This window comes from Acinonyx jubatus, chromosome D2, assembly GCF_027475565.1.
Source record: "Acinonyx jubatus isolate Ajub_Pintada_27869175 chromosome D2, VMU_Ajub_asm_v1.0, whole genome shotgun sequence".
Taxonomy (NCBI): domain Eukaryota; kingdom Metazoa; phylum Chordata; class Mammalia; order Carnivora; family Felidae; genus Acinonyx; species Acinonyx jubatus.
The window spans coordinates 38822013-38838410 of NC_069393.1; the positions used below are offsets into that span (position 1 = coordinate 38822013).

The window sequence follows — 16398 nt, forward strand, 5'->3', positions numbered from 1 at the left end:
GCCACTTAGTCAGCTTCCAGGCTCCCACGATCACAAACGGGGCTGCAGAGATTTGCTTGTCTGTGTCTATGTCACTTAGGGCGCATGTGCAAGGATTTCTCTGGATGGATCCCTCGTACTGGGATTGCTGGATAGAAGATTATGCACATTTTAATTTGAAAAGATCTGCCAGATTGCCCTCCAAAAACATAGCGCCAATTCATGCTTCTGCCAAAGTGAGATGAGGCTGTTTCCCCACACTGCTGCCAGCCCTGGGGATTATCAGTCATTTTAATTTTTTCCCATTAGATGGGCAGATGCTGTATCTCCTTGTTGATTAGCTCGCATTTCTCTGATTCCTACTGGCACAGAGGATCTTTTCATATGTTTACTGGCCACTTGGATTTCTGCTGGGGATTGTCTGTTCCTGTCTTCTGTCCATTTTCTACTTAGACATCTCCTTTCTTACTGATGTGTCAATTCTTCCAGCAACAGAATCGCTCTTTAGTTATGTCCATCCTGCCCCTCAGGTCTTCTATGGAAATTTTTATTTACATGGGCATTCTTTTCATTTCCAGGTTCTTTAATTTTGAAAAAAATATAGCCCATTCTTATCTCATGGATGATTTATGTTCTTATGTTCTCCTGAGGAGATTAATACCCGTCCCTTAAAGGCTCCTTCTGTTTGTTTTATAAACTTGACCTTCTCTTCAATGTCCATTCTGTTGTTGAGTTTGGCATCTTTCTTTTATAGGTGTGATTTTTCCTTAAATATTTATAGATTTTGAGCTATGAGGTGGTGTCTGAACCTGAAATTTCCTGTTTATCCATCAATGGATGTAGTCCCTGTTTCCCAAATCTGTTCTCTCCATGCTGTAAGGGTTGGAGTTGATAGTGAGTAGCTAGCTCATCTTTTGGGCATGGAAGTGTAGGAGCTTTGGTGGTCTCTCCTCACTTCTGATCTGCCCAAGGCAAAGACCTTTGCTGTCTGGGGTTCCCCAGCCCCTGCCCTACGTTACCTCCTCCGACAATCTCATCCTGTAGGTCTTTTGGTTTTTCAGTACTCTTTAACATTTAGCTTTGTGGATGGCCTTCCTTCTTATTTTCCCGTGTTGGATTTCTTTCCGTTTTCCCAATATGGATTTATGTCTTTTTAAACGCGGATTTTTCCCCCCTGTCATTTCTATAAATTTGAGTGAGGAGAAGGCAGATACATATTCATAGACTTTCTACCTTGAACTGGTCTGTCTCTGGCGGATGTTTATTTCCCTTGCTTGATTATAAGTGCTCTTTCCTCTTTGTTTTCCCTTTTAGGAGGAAATTATCACTGTTTCAGGGGGAGAGCTGCTGCAGGAACCCTGTGGGCAGAGGGACAGCCCGCCAGACTACCACCTGTTGTTTGAATGATTTTTTCCCCCCGTACCAGTTGGACTTCTTTGGGCATCCGGTTTTTGAACTCAACTTAAGAATTGCCCAGCTCAAATCCTTCCTTATGGCCTTCTGGAATATCCACCACCATCCAGTGGATTAAGTGGATTGGTATGCCTCAAGGGATATGAAATACATGGCATATGTGCTATCGGTCCCTGTCCCGATGCCCAGGACAGAAATTGCAAATAGCTGCCGCAACTCTTTCATGAAGAGTTTAGTTATGACTTCAGAAGAGAAGCCTACCTGCCCTAAATGGAGCTCCTAGAGCACACGGACCATGTTTTGATAATCGAAAATAATTCCAGTGCCGAACCCTGATTTTAACATATGGTAGGCATTCGATAAATATTTGTTTGAATGGATGCAGTTCTTCTGAAAGTTTTCCAACACTAATCAGCAGTCGTTTCTAGTAAGTTATTTCCTACCTGTTCTGTTTATAAAGTCATGGAGAGGATGGAAGAAACGTTGCAAAGAATTTATATGGAAAATAGAGACGCTGTGTCTTTAATGGTGTATGTTATTGCCCTCATTGGTTTTACCGTTGGAATTACCCACGGCTTCTGAGACCCCGCTTCCAGAATAGGTGACGGATGCTGCCCTGCCTTCCTTATTTGCCACCCCTGCTTGGTCTTGGAAGCATATCTTGACCCTGGTTTTACAATATTGAGGCAGTGGTTTCATGCAGTCCCAATAAATGTGCCCAAAACCTGGGGTGAATTATAAATCCAAAAAAGCCTTTGCTCTCTAGGATTTACCCCTCTTTATGCAGGTTATTTAAATGATTGCTTCTGCCTTTACGGTCCTTTGGACATTGATCCTTGTGTTCACTTACTCTGGCTATGTTTTTCATATCAACAGGATTCTTCCAGTGACCCTGAATAACTCTCAGGGGCAGTGTCTTTGCCCACACTCTGCCTTCACATTTATGGACATATGTGTAGAGACAGCATGTTGTGATGGGAATATTATAGTGGCATCAAGCAGACTTGTGTTCAACTCCCCACCCTGGACCTTACTAGTATTGTAATGCTAGAAGCCCCGTATTTGGTGGCAGTGGGAGGATGGATGGACTTTGTGCCTTGTCGGTGGACGGGCATACGTTACCTGATGGTCACGTCACACATATCTTACGTCACACACCTCTCACATCATGCATCTCTTCCGTCACGTTATCTCTTATGCTCCATTTCCTCTCTTGCCTCTTCTACTCTTCACATCCTTGGCTGCTTATTATGCCCTGGTCACCATCACTGCAATCAGTTCTGCGTGGACTCTGTTTTTCACCACTGGGCCCATCAGCTTCATTTGAGATAAGCCAACGCCACCTGGCCCCACGTGGGGCTCTGGGCCTCTCATCCCCTATGGCTGCAGACGCAGAAGACACCAGAAAACCAGCAGGAGCAGGGCAGTTAACTCCCCATGCGGTGAAGCTTGCATCAATGGGAGACAGCAGCTTGAGGATTAGTTCTTCTGTCTTCCTCCTCCGGGGGAGCTGTTTGGACCGGCAGCTCTTCCTATGACCTCTGGGAAAACAGTCCTGCAAGATGGAGCAACTAGTCCCGATGGAACCAAGGAGCAGCCGGATGAGGCCCACCCCCTCCTGTGTGGCCCCCCTCCTTCCCCGCCTCGCTCTCCTGCTCCCCCCCCCCCCCCCCCCCAGGATGGCACTCTTGAGCTGAATGACACCACAGAGGCATTTGCCGCAGGCTCTGCCACTTAGGGAAAGCCAGGGAAGGCCCCATCGTACAGATGTGTTCGATAATGTCAGCTTTGCAACCTGGCGCCCTTCTGCCGTCTCACAGGGCCCCTGAATGAATAAAACCAAGGGAAGGCAGGAAGCTGGCTTCCTGAATACGGAAGCGCTTTAAAACTATTACCGATTATGGTTCGATTCTCTTCTATTAGACGTCGAGTGGCCTCAGACGAGCTGAATTTTAGTTTTGGCCATGCTACTTACAAACTATGTGACTTTGTTCAAGTCAGTTAACCCCATGAAAGCTTCTCAGTATACTGAGAAGAGAGCTTTTTGTCTGGCTGTCACTGGTTTTTTTTGGAGGGTCAGTTACATGAGCAGTAGAAAAGCTTTATCTAAATGGAAGGCATCGCTAATAACAACCCCACTAACAGCAACAATTATTCTGGGCTCAGCAGCGATGTGTCAGGGGGACATGGTGTTGATTTTCAAGGTGTTACAGGAAGCTTCTTATTCCAAGAACTAGCAGCAGCTCTGAAAGCAGACCAAGGGTTGAGAACCTGAACCCCTGAGCTGTTGTTTCTGTCGCTCCTAATTAATATGTGAGAGACAACAGCTGGGTTTTCCATGCCTAACACATTTATTTCATTCAGTTTGGGGCCTGCACTTTCTGCACATCTCATATATTTTAGGTTTTACCTGGCCTTAAAATAAATTCCTCGTAAGTTGTCCTGCAAATGAAATTACTGTCTGGAAAACTGCAATTTCATCTTGAGAGTTTTATTATGCTAATAAATGTCAGGATTCTCAAATAAAGGGATTGGCTTTTTTTTTTTTTTTTTTTTCCCTCCCCGAGCCTTGCAAATATAATGAAAAACAGTCAGTCAGCTACAAGATTCTGCATAGAGAAAATTTACAGTCTGGAACTAGAAAGAGAAGTTGTAAAAAACACTAGGCAACTTATCGGAAGATAAACGTCGACGAATGGAAGGGTGACTTGGGGTCCCGGTCAGGGAGAGCCCTGTGTGGCTGAGCTGGGGAGCTGGACACCTGGGGTGCAGGGGTCTGGGGAGCATAGGCTGCAAGTGGCTTCTGGGAGTGGGAATGGAGCCCTGGACATGAAGACCCGGGTGCCTGGGGAGTGCGGCCCTTTTTTATACCCTTGAACCCTTCGTTAGCCTGAGGACCAAATCTGGAGCCAGAAAGACCTCTGTTCGGTGACCCTAGACAAGTGTTTCCAGTTCTCTGGGCCATCGTTTCCTCTGTGAAATGGGGTAAACCGTGACTGTCTCAGATGGTGGCCTGTGAAAATGTAGTCGACCCTTGAATAATGTGGGGGTGTGGGGTACCGGCCCCCCACACGCTCAAAAATCCACATAGAGCTTTTGAGTAACCTCAAACTTAACTACTAATAGCCTGTTGTTGACAGAAGCCTTACCAATAACATGAACGGCCAATGAAACACCTACTTTTTTATATGTATCATATACTGTATTTTTACAATAAAGAACCTAGAGAAAAGAAAATGTTATTAAGAAAATCATACTGGGGGCACCTGGATGGTTCAGTTGGTTGAGTGTCTGACTCTTGATTTTGGCTCAGGTCATGATCCTAGGGTTGTGGGATTGAGTCCTATGTCAGGCTCTGTGCTGAGCATGGAACCTGCTTGAGGTTCTTTCTCTCTCTCTCTCTCTCTCTCTTTCTCTCTCTCTCTCTCTCTCTCTCTCTCTCTCTCCTCCCCCCCCTTTGGCCCTTTCCCATGCTCATGCTCCCCCTCCATCTTTAAAATAAAAAAGATAATAATAAAAAAAATAGAAAAAGAAGAAAATCATACTGAAGAGAAAATACATTTAGAGCACTGTATTTATTGGGGGGGAAACCGTGTATAAGTGTACCCATGTAGTTCAAACCCATGTGGTTCAAGCATCAACTGTCATGATGCGAGATTTTGTAATAGTAATGACAAATTCTGTTTCAGCTGTGTGTGTGTGTGTGTGTGTGTGTGTGTGTATGTGTACTCACAATCATGCTGAGGCAGACAATGCTATCATCTCCACCTTGCGCATGGGGAAACTGAAGCACAGAGGCGTTTAGGACCTCCCCAGCGTTACCTGTCTGGGAATTCGTATTTTAGAGCTGGGATTTGCCAACCTGGCTTCAGAGTCCGCGTAGACCTTAAACCAGTGCTTCTCAAACTCAGGTGTGCAAATCAGACACAAAGGGATGTTCTTAAAATGCAGATTCTCCTTGCGTGCATCTGGGGTGGGGCTTGAGGTTCTGTATTTCTAATGAGCCCTTGGGTGCTGCTGATGTTGCTGAACTGTCTGCCACACTTTGAGAAACCAGCTTTGAAAGCAGGGCTTTGCAAACCATTGCTACAGGCCAAATTTGGCCTGAGGCCCTATGTTTCTACAGCCTAAGTAAGAGCCAAGAGTGGTTTGTACATTTTCAAGTGGTTGGAAAAAAAGTTAAAAAGAAGAATAACATTTTATGACCTGTGAAAATTTTATTACATTCAAATTTCAGCACTCATAAAGAAAGTTTTATTGGAAGAGAGCCACGCTCATTTGTTGACATCGTGTCTTTGGCTGTGTAGGGCCTGGAAAGCCTGAAATAGTTACCGTCTGGCCCTTTACAGAGAATGCGTGCTGACCCTGGCTTTCAATTATGTGCATATGTCACGAATTATTTTGCTCTCTTGGTCTGCTTTATCTAAATCTACTCTTAGGAGCGATTCTCACACTATATTTATACCCTGAACAAAATGTGTTATATTTCCCTATAGCGTTCCTATTTAAAAAAAAAATTTTTTTAATGTTTATTTATTTTTGAGACAGAGAGAGACAGAGCATGAACGGGGGAGGGTCAGAGAGAGAGGGAGACACGGAATCTGAAACAGGCTCCAGGCTCTGAGCGGTCAGCACAGATCCCGATGCGGGGCTCGAACTCACGGAGTGTGAGATCGTGACCTGGGCCGAAGTCGGACGCTTAACCGACTGAGCCACCCAGGCGCCCCTAGCGTTCCTATTTTAAATACAATACATCTCACCCCCTCTCTGGTAACCAGAAAGGAGGCTCATTTCTTTGACAAAGGGTTTTAACCAAATGTAAGCCAGTAACTATCATGGCTATATAGATACTTCACGTGGACATTGAATCATTTGCCTCTAAATTTATCATCCTTTCTTACACTTAACTGTGCCTATGTCTGTTTTGCCCTTCTGTCTGTGCGGTCGCCGAGGTCCGACAATGTCATATTTACTGGTGTGTTTTATCATGCGTGGAACAGTGGATGTTGTTGGGTTGTGTTTGTTATAGATTTGGGACAAATAGACTATGCAGATCTCAAAGCCTTGCTTTACCCTTGACAGGAGCCCCATAGTCGAAAATCACAGGCTGAGCTAAATGATGGCTGCCTTGGGTTGGAATCTCGAACCCACTACTTTCAGTTGTCGAGAGGAACGAACCAACCAACCAACGAGACTGAAAAGGTCAGAGACAGCCCATCTAATAGCTAGGGTGGGATGGGCGAACTGAGAAAACAGAAATCGCATCTTGGCAAAGCTGTTCTGTGACTTGCCAAACGTAGACTGAACTCAGCCACAGCAGGCCAGAGAACTGCGTGAGCCCAAACTCTTTTAGCTTGTTTGTGCAGACTTGTGTGTTCTCACAGGACGTCAGATGCGCTGATCTAGCGGTCACTCTGCGTGACTTTTTTTTATTATGGTAAAATATACGTAACATAAAATTGACCATTTGAATGCACTCGGCACCCTGCCCGTGCACGGAACACTTCATCTTGTAAAACTGACGCTCGGTACCCATTAAACAATAACTCCCCATTCTCCCCTCCCTCTGGCCCCTGGGAATCAGCCTTCTACTTTCTGTCTGTTTTAATTGGATAACTCTAGGTAGCTTATATAAGTGGAATCATTCTGTATTTGGCTTTTTGTCACTTGGCATGATTTCTCCAAGGTTCGTCCGTGTTGTAGCATGTGTAAGTATTGTCTTCCTTTTGAAGGCTGAGTAGTATCCCCTTGTATGTATGTACCACGTTGTGCTTATCCATTCATCCATCCATGGACGTTTGGGCTGCTTCTACCTTTTGGCCATTGTGAAAATCATCCCGCTAGGAAGACTCCCTGGTTTACAGATTCTGACCAATCCCTGCCCAAGCCGTTTCCAGTCTCAATAAGAAACCTTGCCTAACTCCTGCCTTACGAGAAGTTCATGATTCCTCTGGTCTATGCTCGTTCTTGTCGCAATAAGCTAATAAACCTAACTTGGGTTACACGTATGCTCTAGGTGGGCTTTAGCTGGTGGGCTTTAAAACGATGATATCTGTGAAGCATGGGGTCCATGAGAAGCACTTAATAAGAGCTGAATGTCTTCTCCCCCTTGACCACGCTAAGAGCAGCTGTGCAAGTCCGTGTCATGAGTCACAGTGTGTGTACTTACATCCTCGTCTCAGAGAATGAGCTTCTGGACTGGCTGGGCTACGAGCTCATCCCCCAGAAGACTGTGTAAAGTGGTCTTTGCAGAGCCAGAGGCAGACTCAAAAATGGTGCGCCAGCTGCTTTTCTGAAGGGAAATTTCTTATCCCGGGGGCACCCAATGTCAGAGGCCCAGTGTTCAGAGGGACCCCCTCAAGGGAGGCTAAAGGAGGAGGCCTCAGGAACACCTGTGTCCTGTAGAATGGGGGGGGCAGCGGAGCTTGTTTATGGTGGACCCTTAACCCATTTGCTAAGGGGCTTCTACTCTCCATGGACACCTATCCTACTCCCCCCTCACCTCCTCTGCAGACAGGAGACAGCAGAGGATAGTGGGAAGAGTAATTCTTTGGGGCTATCAATATAAACCTAAATTTAAATGGCAGAAGAATAGAAGAGGCTGCCAGGGGGCACCTGGGTGGCTCAGTTGGTTAAGCGTCTGACTCTTGATTTTCGCTCAGGTCATGATTTCACTATAGTTACGAGATCGAGCCCTGCAATGGGTGTGGAGCCTACTTAAGATTCTTTCTCTCCCTTTGCCCCTCCTCAGTCATGTGTGCGTGTTCATGCATGTGCTCTTTCTCTCAAATAAAAAGAGGAGAGGAGAAGGAGAAGGAGAAGGAGAAGGAGAAGGAGAAGGAGAAGGAGAGGCTGCCAGGAAGAGGAAACAAGTGTCATAAGCAAAGGTTCAGAGGCATGAAGGTGCATAAGTGTCTGTGCATGTGTGTTTGAGGGTCAAAAGCCTTAAATATGATCCAAAGGGGTCATTCAGACCCAAACATGGGCCGTGTGTGTGTGTGTGTGTGTGTGTGTGTGTGTGTGTGTGAGAACGAAGGCCTGAGGGCCACTCTCTAGGATACTATTCTCTACTCCTCCCTTATCATACCAACTAAACATTTGTATGACCAAATTCATCACTGGGGACGCATTCTGCCCAGATTCTCAGCCGTTGGCCAGGTGCCTTGGACACTTCTGCAAGCCTATGGGGCAACAGCAATTTGTGCGTATAACTTGGGTGTTGACCAAAAATTCAGCATAACCTTCCATAACTTGGTTTGTTCCTTATACGTCTTTTCCTGAATCCTTTAATCAATATTGCTTTAATCAGTATTGCTGACTACCTTTTATGTCCTCTGCTGGAACGTCTCTGGGCAATTTCTCTTTTATTCTCACATCTTCATGGATTTTTGGTGGGTTTTCCATTTGTTTTTTTCTGACTGGCTGTCATTATTGCCTTTCATTTCACCATTTTCTGATGGTTCTTTCTGCCCTGGGCAGCTGCCAGGCAATTCTATGAGAGGAGGGAACCCACCCCCTTATATGTGGCCTGGGTATTCTTTGCAGTGTCATGTTTCTACTGGGTTGTTTGTTGTTGAACAGAACTATAGAAATTTCTTTGGGATAATCAAACCTCCCCCCTCATTTCTGGTTTCTAAGGATTTATGAAAAGTATGACACACGTATAAGCCGATAAAACAAACAGCCAAAATATTACAATGAAACACAGAAATTAGTATTCTAATAAATAACTAAATCCATAAAAAACATCTGTGAGCTAGTAGCCCAAAGTCTGACTCTAGCACACTGTTTTAGGAACAAATCTGACACCTCCCCAAGTCTGCCTAATAAAACATCATTTTCCATTAACAGCTTAGCAATTTGTTCAAGAGGCATGGAATCCCTGAACAAATGGGCCATCGGGAAGCTAATTAATGACGCTCTGCATTAGACACGTTCTTAACCTTAAAAAGCAGACGCTAACTCATAGTTGAAACAGAAACACAAAATCATTTTAGGAACAACTTAGCTTTTATTACTTAGTGCATACCAAGGGAGGAATACTTTGTGTGAAAAGCACTTACCTGACACATCTATAAAACAATAGAGCCCGGGCTCGTAGGTGTACCACACATGGCCCTTAAAGAGAAACTGTCAGTATTCACAATAGAGATTTATGTTCTCAATTAAGCAATTCAATTATTGGTTTAAGGGAGGTACCGTTTCTCCCAGCAATTTAAAAAGCCCTGAGCACTAATTTTTTAGCCAATTGTACTGAAAAGTACGATGGTGGCTCAAAAAGGAGAAAAAGTTAGAGATACATTTCATGGGCTCTTACAAGCTTTTTCTTGTGTCCCTGTTACTTCTTCAGATAAAATCATTTTTCAATACCATTGAATATGTATTCTGTCTTTTGCCACAGACATCTGAGAGTGGCCAGAAGCAGACCTAGGGGCTGTTGGTGTCTATATTAGTCAGATCCCTTAATAGGAAAGAAGAGGGAGCCCAATACAGGGCCATCTGATGAGGCTTCATTCCCAAAGGTGGGGGTGTAGGGGAGCCAACTGGAAAGTGCAGTGACCTATGGCTTAGTAGCTTCCCAGCTGTCTCCCTCCCTAGCTCACCCCCAATAACGGGAGGAAGCAGGTGCCATATGAGGAAGGAGATCCACATGCAGGTGACCAGAGACAGAGCTGGCCTCAGGTGACCTTGCAGGCAGGTCCCTGGGGCAATAAATAAATACCCTGACCTCACCCTCCTCCTTCCTTCTAATCTCTGCAGCGTGCCCCAGTGGCTGCACCGCCTAAAGCCAGAGGGTCTGAAACTCTGGGTGAAATCTACCCAGGTCAGTCTCCAAGGTAGAGGGGGCCAAAGGTGTATCTGGGGGGCAAAGTTAGTCTGATGGTGTCCCGGCATTCTTTGCCAACCCTGAGTCCTCTCACACATCCAGAGCTATATCTCTGCCTGCTTTCCTGTTCCATCCACCCCTGTCACCTTTCCAGTCCCCCTCGGAAAGTCTGTGAATGGGCCTCTTCATCTTGCTTTGAAGGCAGACACCATTATCTCATTACCTAACTTCCAGCTTTTCAACTTGGCTCTATCTAGTGTTTCGGTGCCTGCCACCACCACCAGGTGACGCTCACCTTTCCCTCCTTACCTGAGGAGACAGACAGCATGGCAGTGGTCATTGGACCCCGGGATGGCAGACTGCCTCATTCTCTATACTCTGATGTGCCCATTTTGATGGATTTTCTATTTAGTTTCATGTTTAGCCAGGAACCCATTCTTGGGATATTTCAGTCCTGACTGTGACCGTTTGATCCTTTTGTGGGTCTCCAAAGACAAAGTAACCATGGGAGATTTGTGAGGGTCATCAGAGAAACACACAACTGGAGTCAGTACACTCTGAGCATCTCTGGAGGCTCAGGGCTCCCGCGCAGGTCCCTCAAGCCCCTACGACATGAAGCCTGGGTCCTGCCCCTCAGGAAGCTCTGTCCAGGGTCTCCACGCAGTAGTTCTACAGTGTTGGCAGGATGAGGGGGTGGCCATTCAAAATGGCTGTTGTCATTTCCTCACTGGTTCATCTGAGCATGGGATGAACCACTCGTGTGATTTCTAGCAAATTAGGAGGAAGAAGTGAAATTCAACTATAGTTGAGACTTCTGGCTGAGTCTGATATGGCCATATTTGAAATTTGGCCACAACAGGAGGACAGGAAACACACTAGCAATGAGGGGAAAGATCCACAATTGTCTGCTTCTGTCTGTCCAGCCAGTAAATTGTCTAGACACAGGATCACATACCGGGCATGAACAGGAAGATCTAAAGTAGTTTCCAGTAGTACATGAAAATAATCCAGGGATCTTTAAAACAAACAAACAAATGAGCAAGCAATGCCTGCCCTAGTTATGTGGACACTGTTGGTCTGAGCTGGGGTCTCTGTATCAATATATTTGAAGGAAATGGGGGACTCTGTGTGTCAGAGGCTAAATTTGCCCTCTGTGGGGCACAGGATAGTGTGGACATACTGCGTTTGTGGGGACGATGACATTTATAACCTTCATAACTTCAGGTAACTGTGCAAGAAATGAACCTTTAATTTTCTGTAATTAAAACTAATTAATGTCAAATTCTCATTCTGCTGAAATAAACTTGGTTATTTCAGGTTAAACTCAGTCAATTCACAATCCCGTCTTCTTCCCTGCGTGGATTTAAAGCACTGGGAGCGGGGCGTTTGTGACTACTCCTGGGTGGGATGGGGCTGGCTAGGGGTCTTCCTTTCAGGAACTGTTCCTTCCGAGTCAACGTCCACTGGATGTAGCCCTACGTGATGTTGGGGTCTGTCCTGCTTTCCTGCTGCGTGTTGGTGGACGTTCCCATCTTGTTCCCAGCCATGACATTCACACTGCCACTACTGATAGTCCTGGTCTGGCTTCAAAGCCCCAGTAGGTCCACCCTCTGTGAAAGGCACACAGGGAAAGATCTCTCTGCTTTCTGAGCTCTCTCTATCCAGATGTGTGGAGACTGTACAACCTCCTGGGACTATCCTTCTAGGTACATTCATATATATATTTAAATAGAAACATCACTTTTATTGACAAGTTAGGGCCACAGATAAGACAGTCCCAAGACAAATACACACACACACACACACACACACACACACACACACACACACGGATGTATATCTATCTGCAGGGTTTGTCTTTGGAGAAATGAACCTGAAGTTACAGTTCAGTCCAAAGACTACTGCAGATTTTCCGCTTGCTCAGGGGAGGTCAGTCTTTTGTTCTATTTAGGCCTTCAACTGATTGGATGAGGCCCACCCTCAATACAGAAAGCAATCTGCTTTATTCAAAGTCCACTCATTTAAATATTAATCTTATCCAAAAACACCCTCACAGAAAGATCCAGAGTAGTCTTTGGTGACATATCTGGCACTGTGGCTCAGCCAGATGACATAAAAATAACCATCACAGTGGCCCTTAACTCTAGAAGCCAATGGCGATGTTAAAAAGCATTGACTTCCTGATGACAAGACTTGGGCCATGGTGTCCCTAAGGAGGGCCTTACTTGGTGGTCCCGTCTCTGGTGTTCTGCCACACCTATGCCTCAGACTAGGAGGACCCAGCTCTCTCTAGCCTCCCAGATCAAAGCCTTTGCTAAATCGCTCCCTGCTGCTTCTTCAGCCTAAAATGGGAGAGAGAGATTGCCCCCAGGTTCTGCTCTTTCTCTGAGGTTGCCAATTCAAAGGCATAGGATTAAAAATAGCCCTCTTTCCAGAGTCAGCCTGGATGAATTCCTCGGGGGGCTGTCCCGTGAAAGCACATCTGTCAGGGGCTTATGAGCCTGTCCAGTCCTGCCTTCCACTTGCTAGCAGGTGAAGAGAAGTGACCTGCTGTAGCAAATCGCTCGTGTCCTTTGGGTATTTTATGTGACTTCTGGAAGCCATCTGCATCAGCTCCAGCTTCTATCCTCCTCCGAAGAGGATGGATAGTTGTAGACTGGCTGTGTCTGAGAACTCCATATGCTTGTTCACCTTCTACAGACAAATGCGCACTCCACACTGGATCCTTTCTAATGGCAGGGGTCCTTTCACCTTGGAAACTCCAAGAGTTTTTTTCCTTTGGCAGAGACAGTGTGGTCAGGACTTGCACGAGAATGAAGGGAGTGTCAATCCAGGTTGGAATCCCTGACCTGCACTTGCTTGCCTCCGGTCGGGTCTGTGCTCATCTCTGTTGCTTTATTTTGCATCCCAGCAGCAAATGTGCCGGTTATAGCCAGCATTTATTCACTTTTTGACATTTCCAGGATGCCTGCTAAGCTCCTGCCCTATGTGGGGTGCTAGGAACATAGGGACAAATCAGCCACAGGCAGTGCTTTCAAGGGGGCTCCCAGTCCAGTGGGACCCTTGGAGCGGAGAGTGGCAGAGCTCTCTCCCACCTCCTTGGACCCCACTTTACCATCGCTGCTGTCAACATCATGTTTTTAATAGCTTGTGTCTGTTGCTCTTCTTGAAGGACTCTACTAGGGTGACTGGAGCCACTTTGCAAGGATGTGCCTTGGGGTTTACATTAATTTCCCTCTCCCACCCTGGCTGCCACTAATCAATGCCTGTTGGGCATGAAGTGTGGGAGCCCAGCCCCTTGTCTGGTGGTGGGACACTTCTGAGGTGCAGATGACCCTCGTGAATTCCCGAGGGGTCAGCCCGAAGCCACCCTCTGCTTCACTTCCGTCTGAGATCTCCTCCTGGCTCAGCTTCCTCCGCTTCCTGTCCTGTCCTCCCTTCTCCCCACACCGATCTTCCCCCAGGAATTGCCTTCATAAATCCCTGCTATGTGATTCCTCTTCTGAAGGTCTGCTTTGGGGGGAGTGTATCCTAAGTCACAGCAACCTAGTCAGAAAAATACAGAACCATATGATTAAGCTTCAGGGGTGCTGGGAACACAGGTCAGGGACTGTGGGTGAGTGAATGTGTGAGTGTGACACACACAGAAAAGCGTGTCTGGGGAGTTTTGGCGCCACAGGGATGCTCGTGTAGAGTCGCCGTGTCTATTCTGTTTCTGGCTGCCTGGCATCTGAGCCCTTTACCTGAGTGAGTCTGGCTGCAATGCAGGCTGTGTGGCCCACCACGGAAGTTGAAAAGCCCAATTTTCCCATTCTCTGCCCCTCCTTATAAGAAGGGCAAAGTCCCCCAGACTTGCCCATTTGGACAGATCGGTCGGAACTTGGCATTGCAGCTTCTGAGTCACATTTCTTATTGGACTGGTGATGGTGGCAGTGTGGGGGCAGTCAGCCCGCGGCAGGTGGTGATGGTGAGGCCCACACCTATGGCTTCTGGTGCTTGGCAGTGGAGGGGTCGGCCCTGAACTGTTTTGCACTGCGGTCTCGGCCGCGGTTCTGACTGTGATTTTCCATCATTCCCGACCACCTGCCTAGGCTTCTCAGTGATGCTGGGAGCTCCTCTGGCAGGCTGCTTTAGTGCTGAAGTCACCTGGAGGCAGATTCTGTTGTAGCCAAGAGGCCTGACTGGCCTTGGGTCAAAAGTCTGGGGAGGATGGAGGGAAAGGGCAAGGGGAGGGGGCATGTGAAAAGCCACGGAGGTGGAAGGGGCACCAGGAGCTACGGAAGTTTGACATTTATTGGACACAGAGTCAGGGATGAGCTGGAGAGCCCAGAGCAAAAGGATCTCAGGGGTTCTGCGATGGAGATGGGCCTGTTTCTGTTGCTTTTTCTTCCAGATGTAACCCAGATGGGGAGATGGGCCTTCGATGCTCAGTGACTGAAACTCTTTGGCCATATGATAAATTGTAGTATATTTTATTTTCAAATGAATGTTTCTGTAACATCTCCTGCCTCTAACTTCCTGGAACCTGGGACCCAGAACTAACCACGAAGAAAGGGTCCTGGTTTTTCTGGAATTCCAACCCCTCTGACACAAGAGGAGCCAAGGCAGTGGGGATGGTCCTTTTCAAAGCAGTTCCCATTCTCTGTCTAACTTATGCGTTCTGTTTATCAACTTCTTACAGGTAAGAAAACTGAGGCTCATGTGACTTAAAGGTTGTTTGAGGTGACCCAATGACAGAACATTGATGCTGGTATGTGAACCCAGACCTTCTAGCTCCATAGCATTGAGTCTTTCCCTCTGGGCTCACTGAAGATTTTATTTGCAGGTCACGTTTCAGTGTCTGCCTGGAGCACAGGTGAAATACGGCTCACTTCCAGTGTGGCGATGAGGCATCAATCTTATTTCTTCTGTGTCTTTCCAGTTTGGATGTGAGAGAAGATGTACATTCATCAGGGACGCCTAAGACCCCTGTTAAGAATTCAGCTCTAACTGAACAAAAGCCTCGGGGTTCACAGTTATAGGTGGATCACGCCTTGGCAATGAGGGGGCTAATAAATGACTCTGACGTCCATAAGTGTGAGATGCTATGATTTCCATGTTTGTGTAAATCAAAGCCTTTTACTAGTATCCACGAGCAGTGAGCTGCTGAGGACATGAGCCTGTTGGGAGAAAATTCGAATAGTGGTGCTGGTAATACTCACCTTTCACTGCACGCCCATTACACACTGGAGACCATCCTAGGTACTTATATATGGTATCCACACAATCCAGGCAAAATGCAGTGAAGAAGGTATGGACACGCCCATTTTACAGACAGGGACTTCAAGGTTCAAGACGGTTAAGTCGTTTGTCTGAGATCACACAGCTGGTAAGTGGGAAAATTGGGGTTCAGACCATTCCATCTGACTCCAAAGTTTATGCACTTCCGTCTACAATCTTGCTACTCAGAGTGTGGTCCTTGAGCCAGCAATCGTATCACTGGTGACCTTGTTAGTGATGCAGGGTCCCAGGCTCCACCTGGAGCCCAGCTAATCAAAATTCGCATTTCCACAAGATCCCCAGGTGAACAGGTCTGTTCACCTTAAATTTCTTAAAAAGGTTCTTTTAATGTTTAATGAGAGAGACAGAGAGACAGAGCATGAGTGGGGGTGGGGCAGAGAGAGGAGGAGACACAGAATCTGAAGCAGGCTCCAGGCTCTGAGCTGTCAGCACAGAGCCCGATGCGGGGCTCAAACCCACGAGCCACCAGATCACCACCTGAGCCAAATCTGAGCCAAAGACAGATGCTTAACCGACTGAGCCACCCAGGTGCCCCATGTTCACATTAAATTTCAAGGCACTGCTCTGGACTAGGCTACCTGGGTTTCATCCTTTCAGGATCTCGTGGGTGGAATTCTGATGGCCATAGTTTCGACTGAACATGAACAGAACAATGTCTCATGGAATATTTCATTTCCCCTCTATGTGGACAGTTGTTTCACTTTGGCCCCATAGCTTACGTATAGGTTTCCAACCTTTGGCGATGGGCGGGCAGTAATAGGGAGGGCGGGCAGGACTGTGATACTCTGTTTGTCCAGCAGGGGCATCTGCTGCATCTGCCGACCTCTCTAGCTGCAGACCCCCCAACATGGTGAGTGTAGTGCATGGAGCAGACCACGCCTAGGTGAAAAAGTCTTGCC

At 46.7% G+C, this 16398-nt stretch overlaps 1 protein-coding gene and 1 long non-coding RNA gene across 2 annotated transcripts in view; both read left to right on the forward strand.

Annotated features, from left to right (window-relative positions):
* The window catches only part of SH2D4B (SH2 domain containing 4B), a 65814-nt gene extending 60071 nt beyond the window's left edge, over positions 1–5743 (forward strand). Inside the window, exon 7 of the mRNA XM_027062436.2 lies at positions 1294–5743. Coding sequence (XP_026918237.1) covers positions 1294–1386 — 93 coding nt within the window. The 3' untranslated portion in view covers positions 1387–5743. The remainder of the gene's footprint in view (positions 1–1293) is intronic.
* Positions 5744–11682: 5939 nt separating this feature from the next.
* LOC128312713 (uncharacterized) lies at positions 11683–15293 on the forward strand. The gene is made up of 2 exons (XR_008292382.1): positions 11683–14969; positions 15045–15293. It is a non-coding gene; the product is annotated as an uncharacterized LOC128312713 (long non-coding RNA).
* The last annotated feature ends 1105 nt before the right edge of the window (positions 15294–16398 follow it).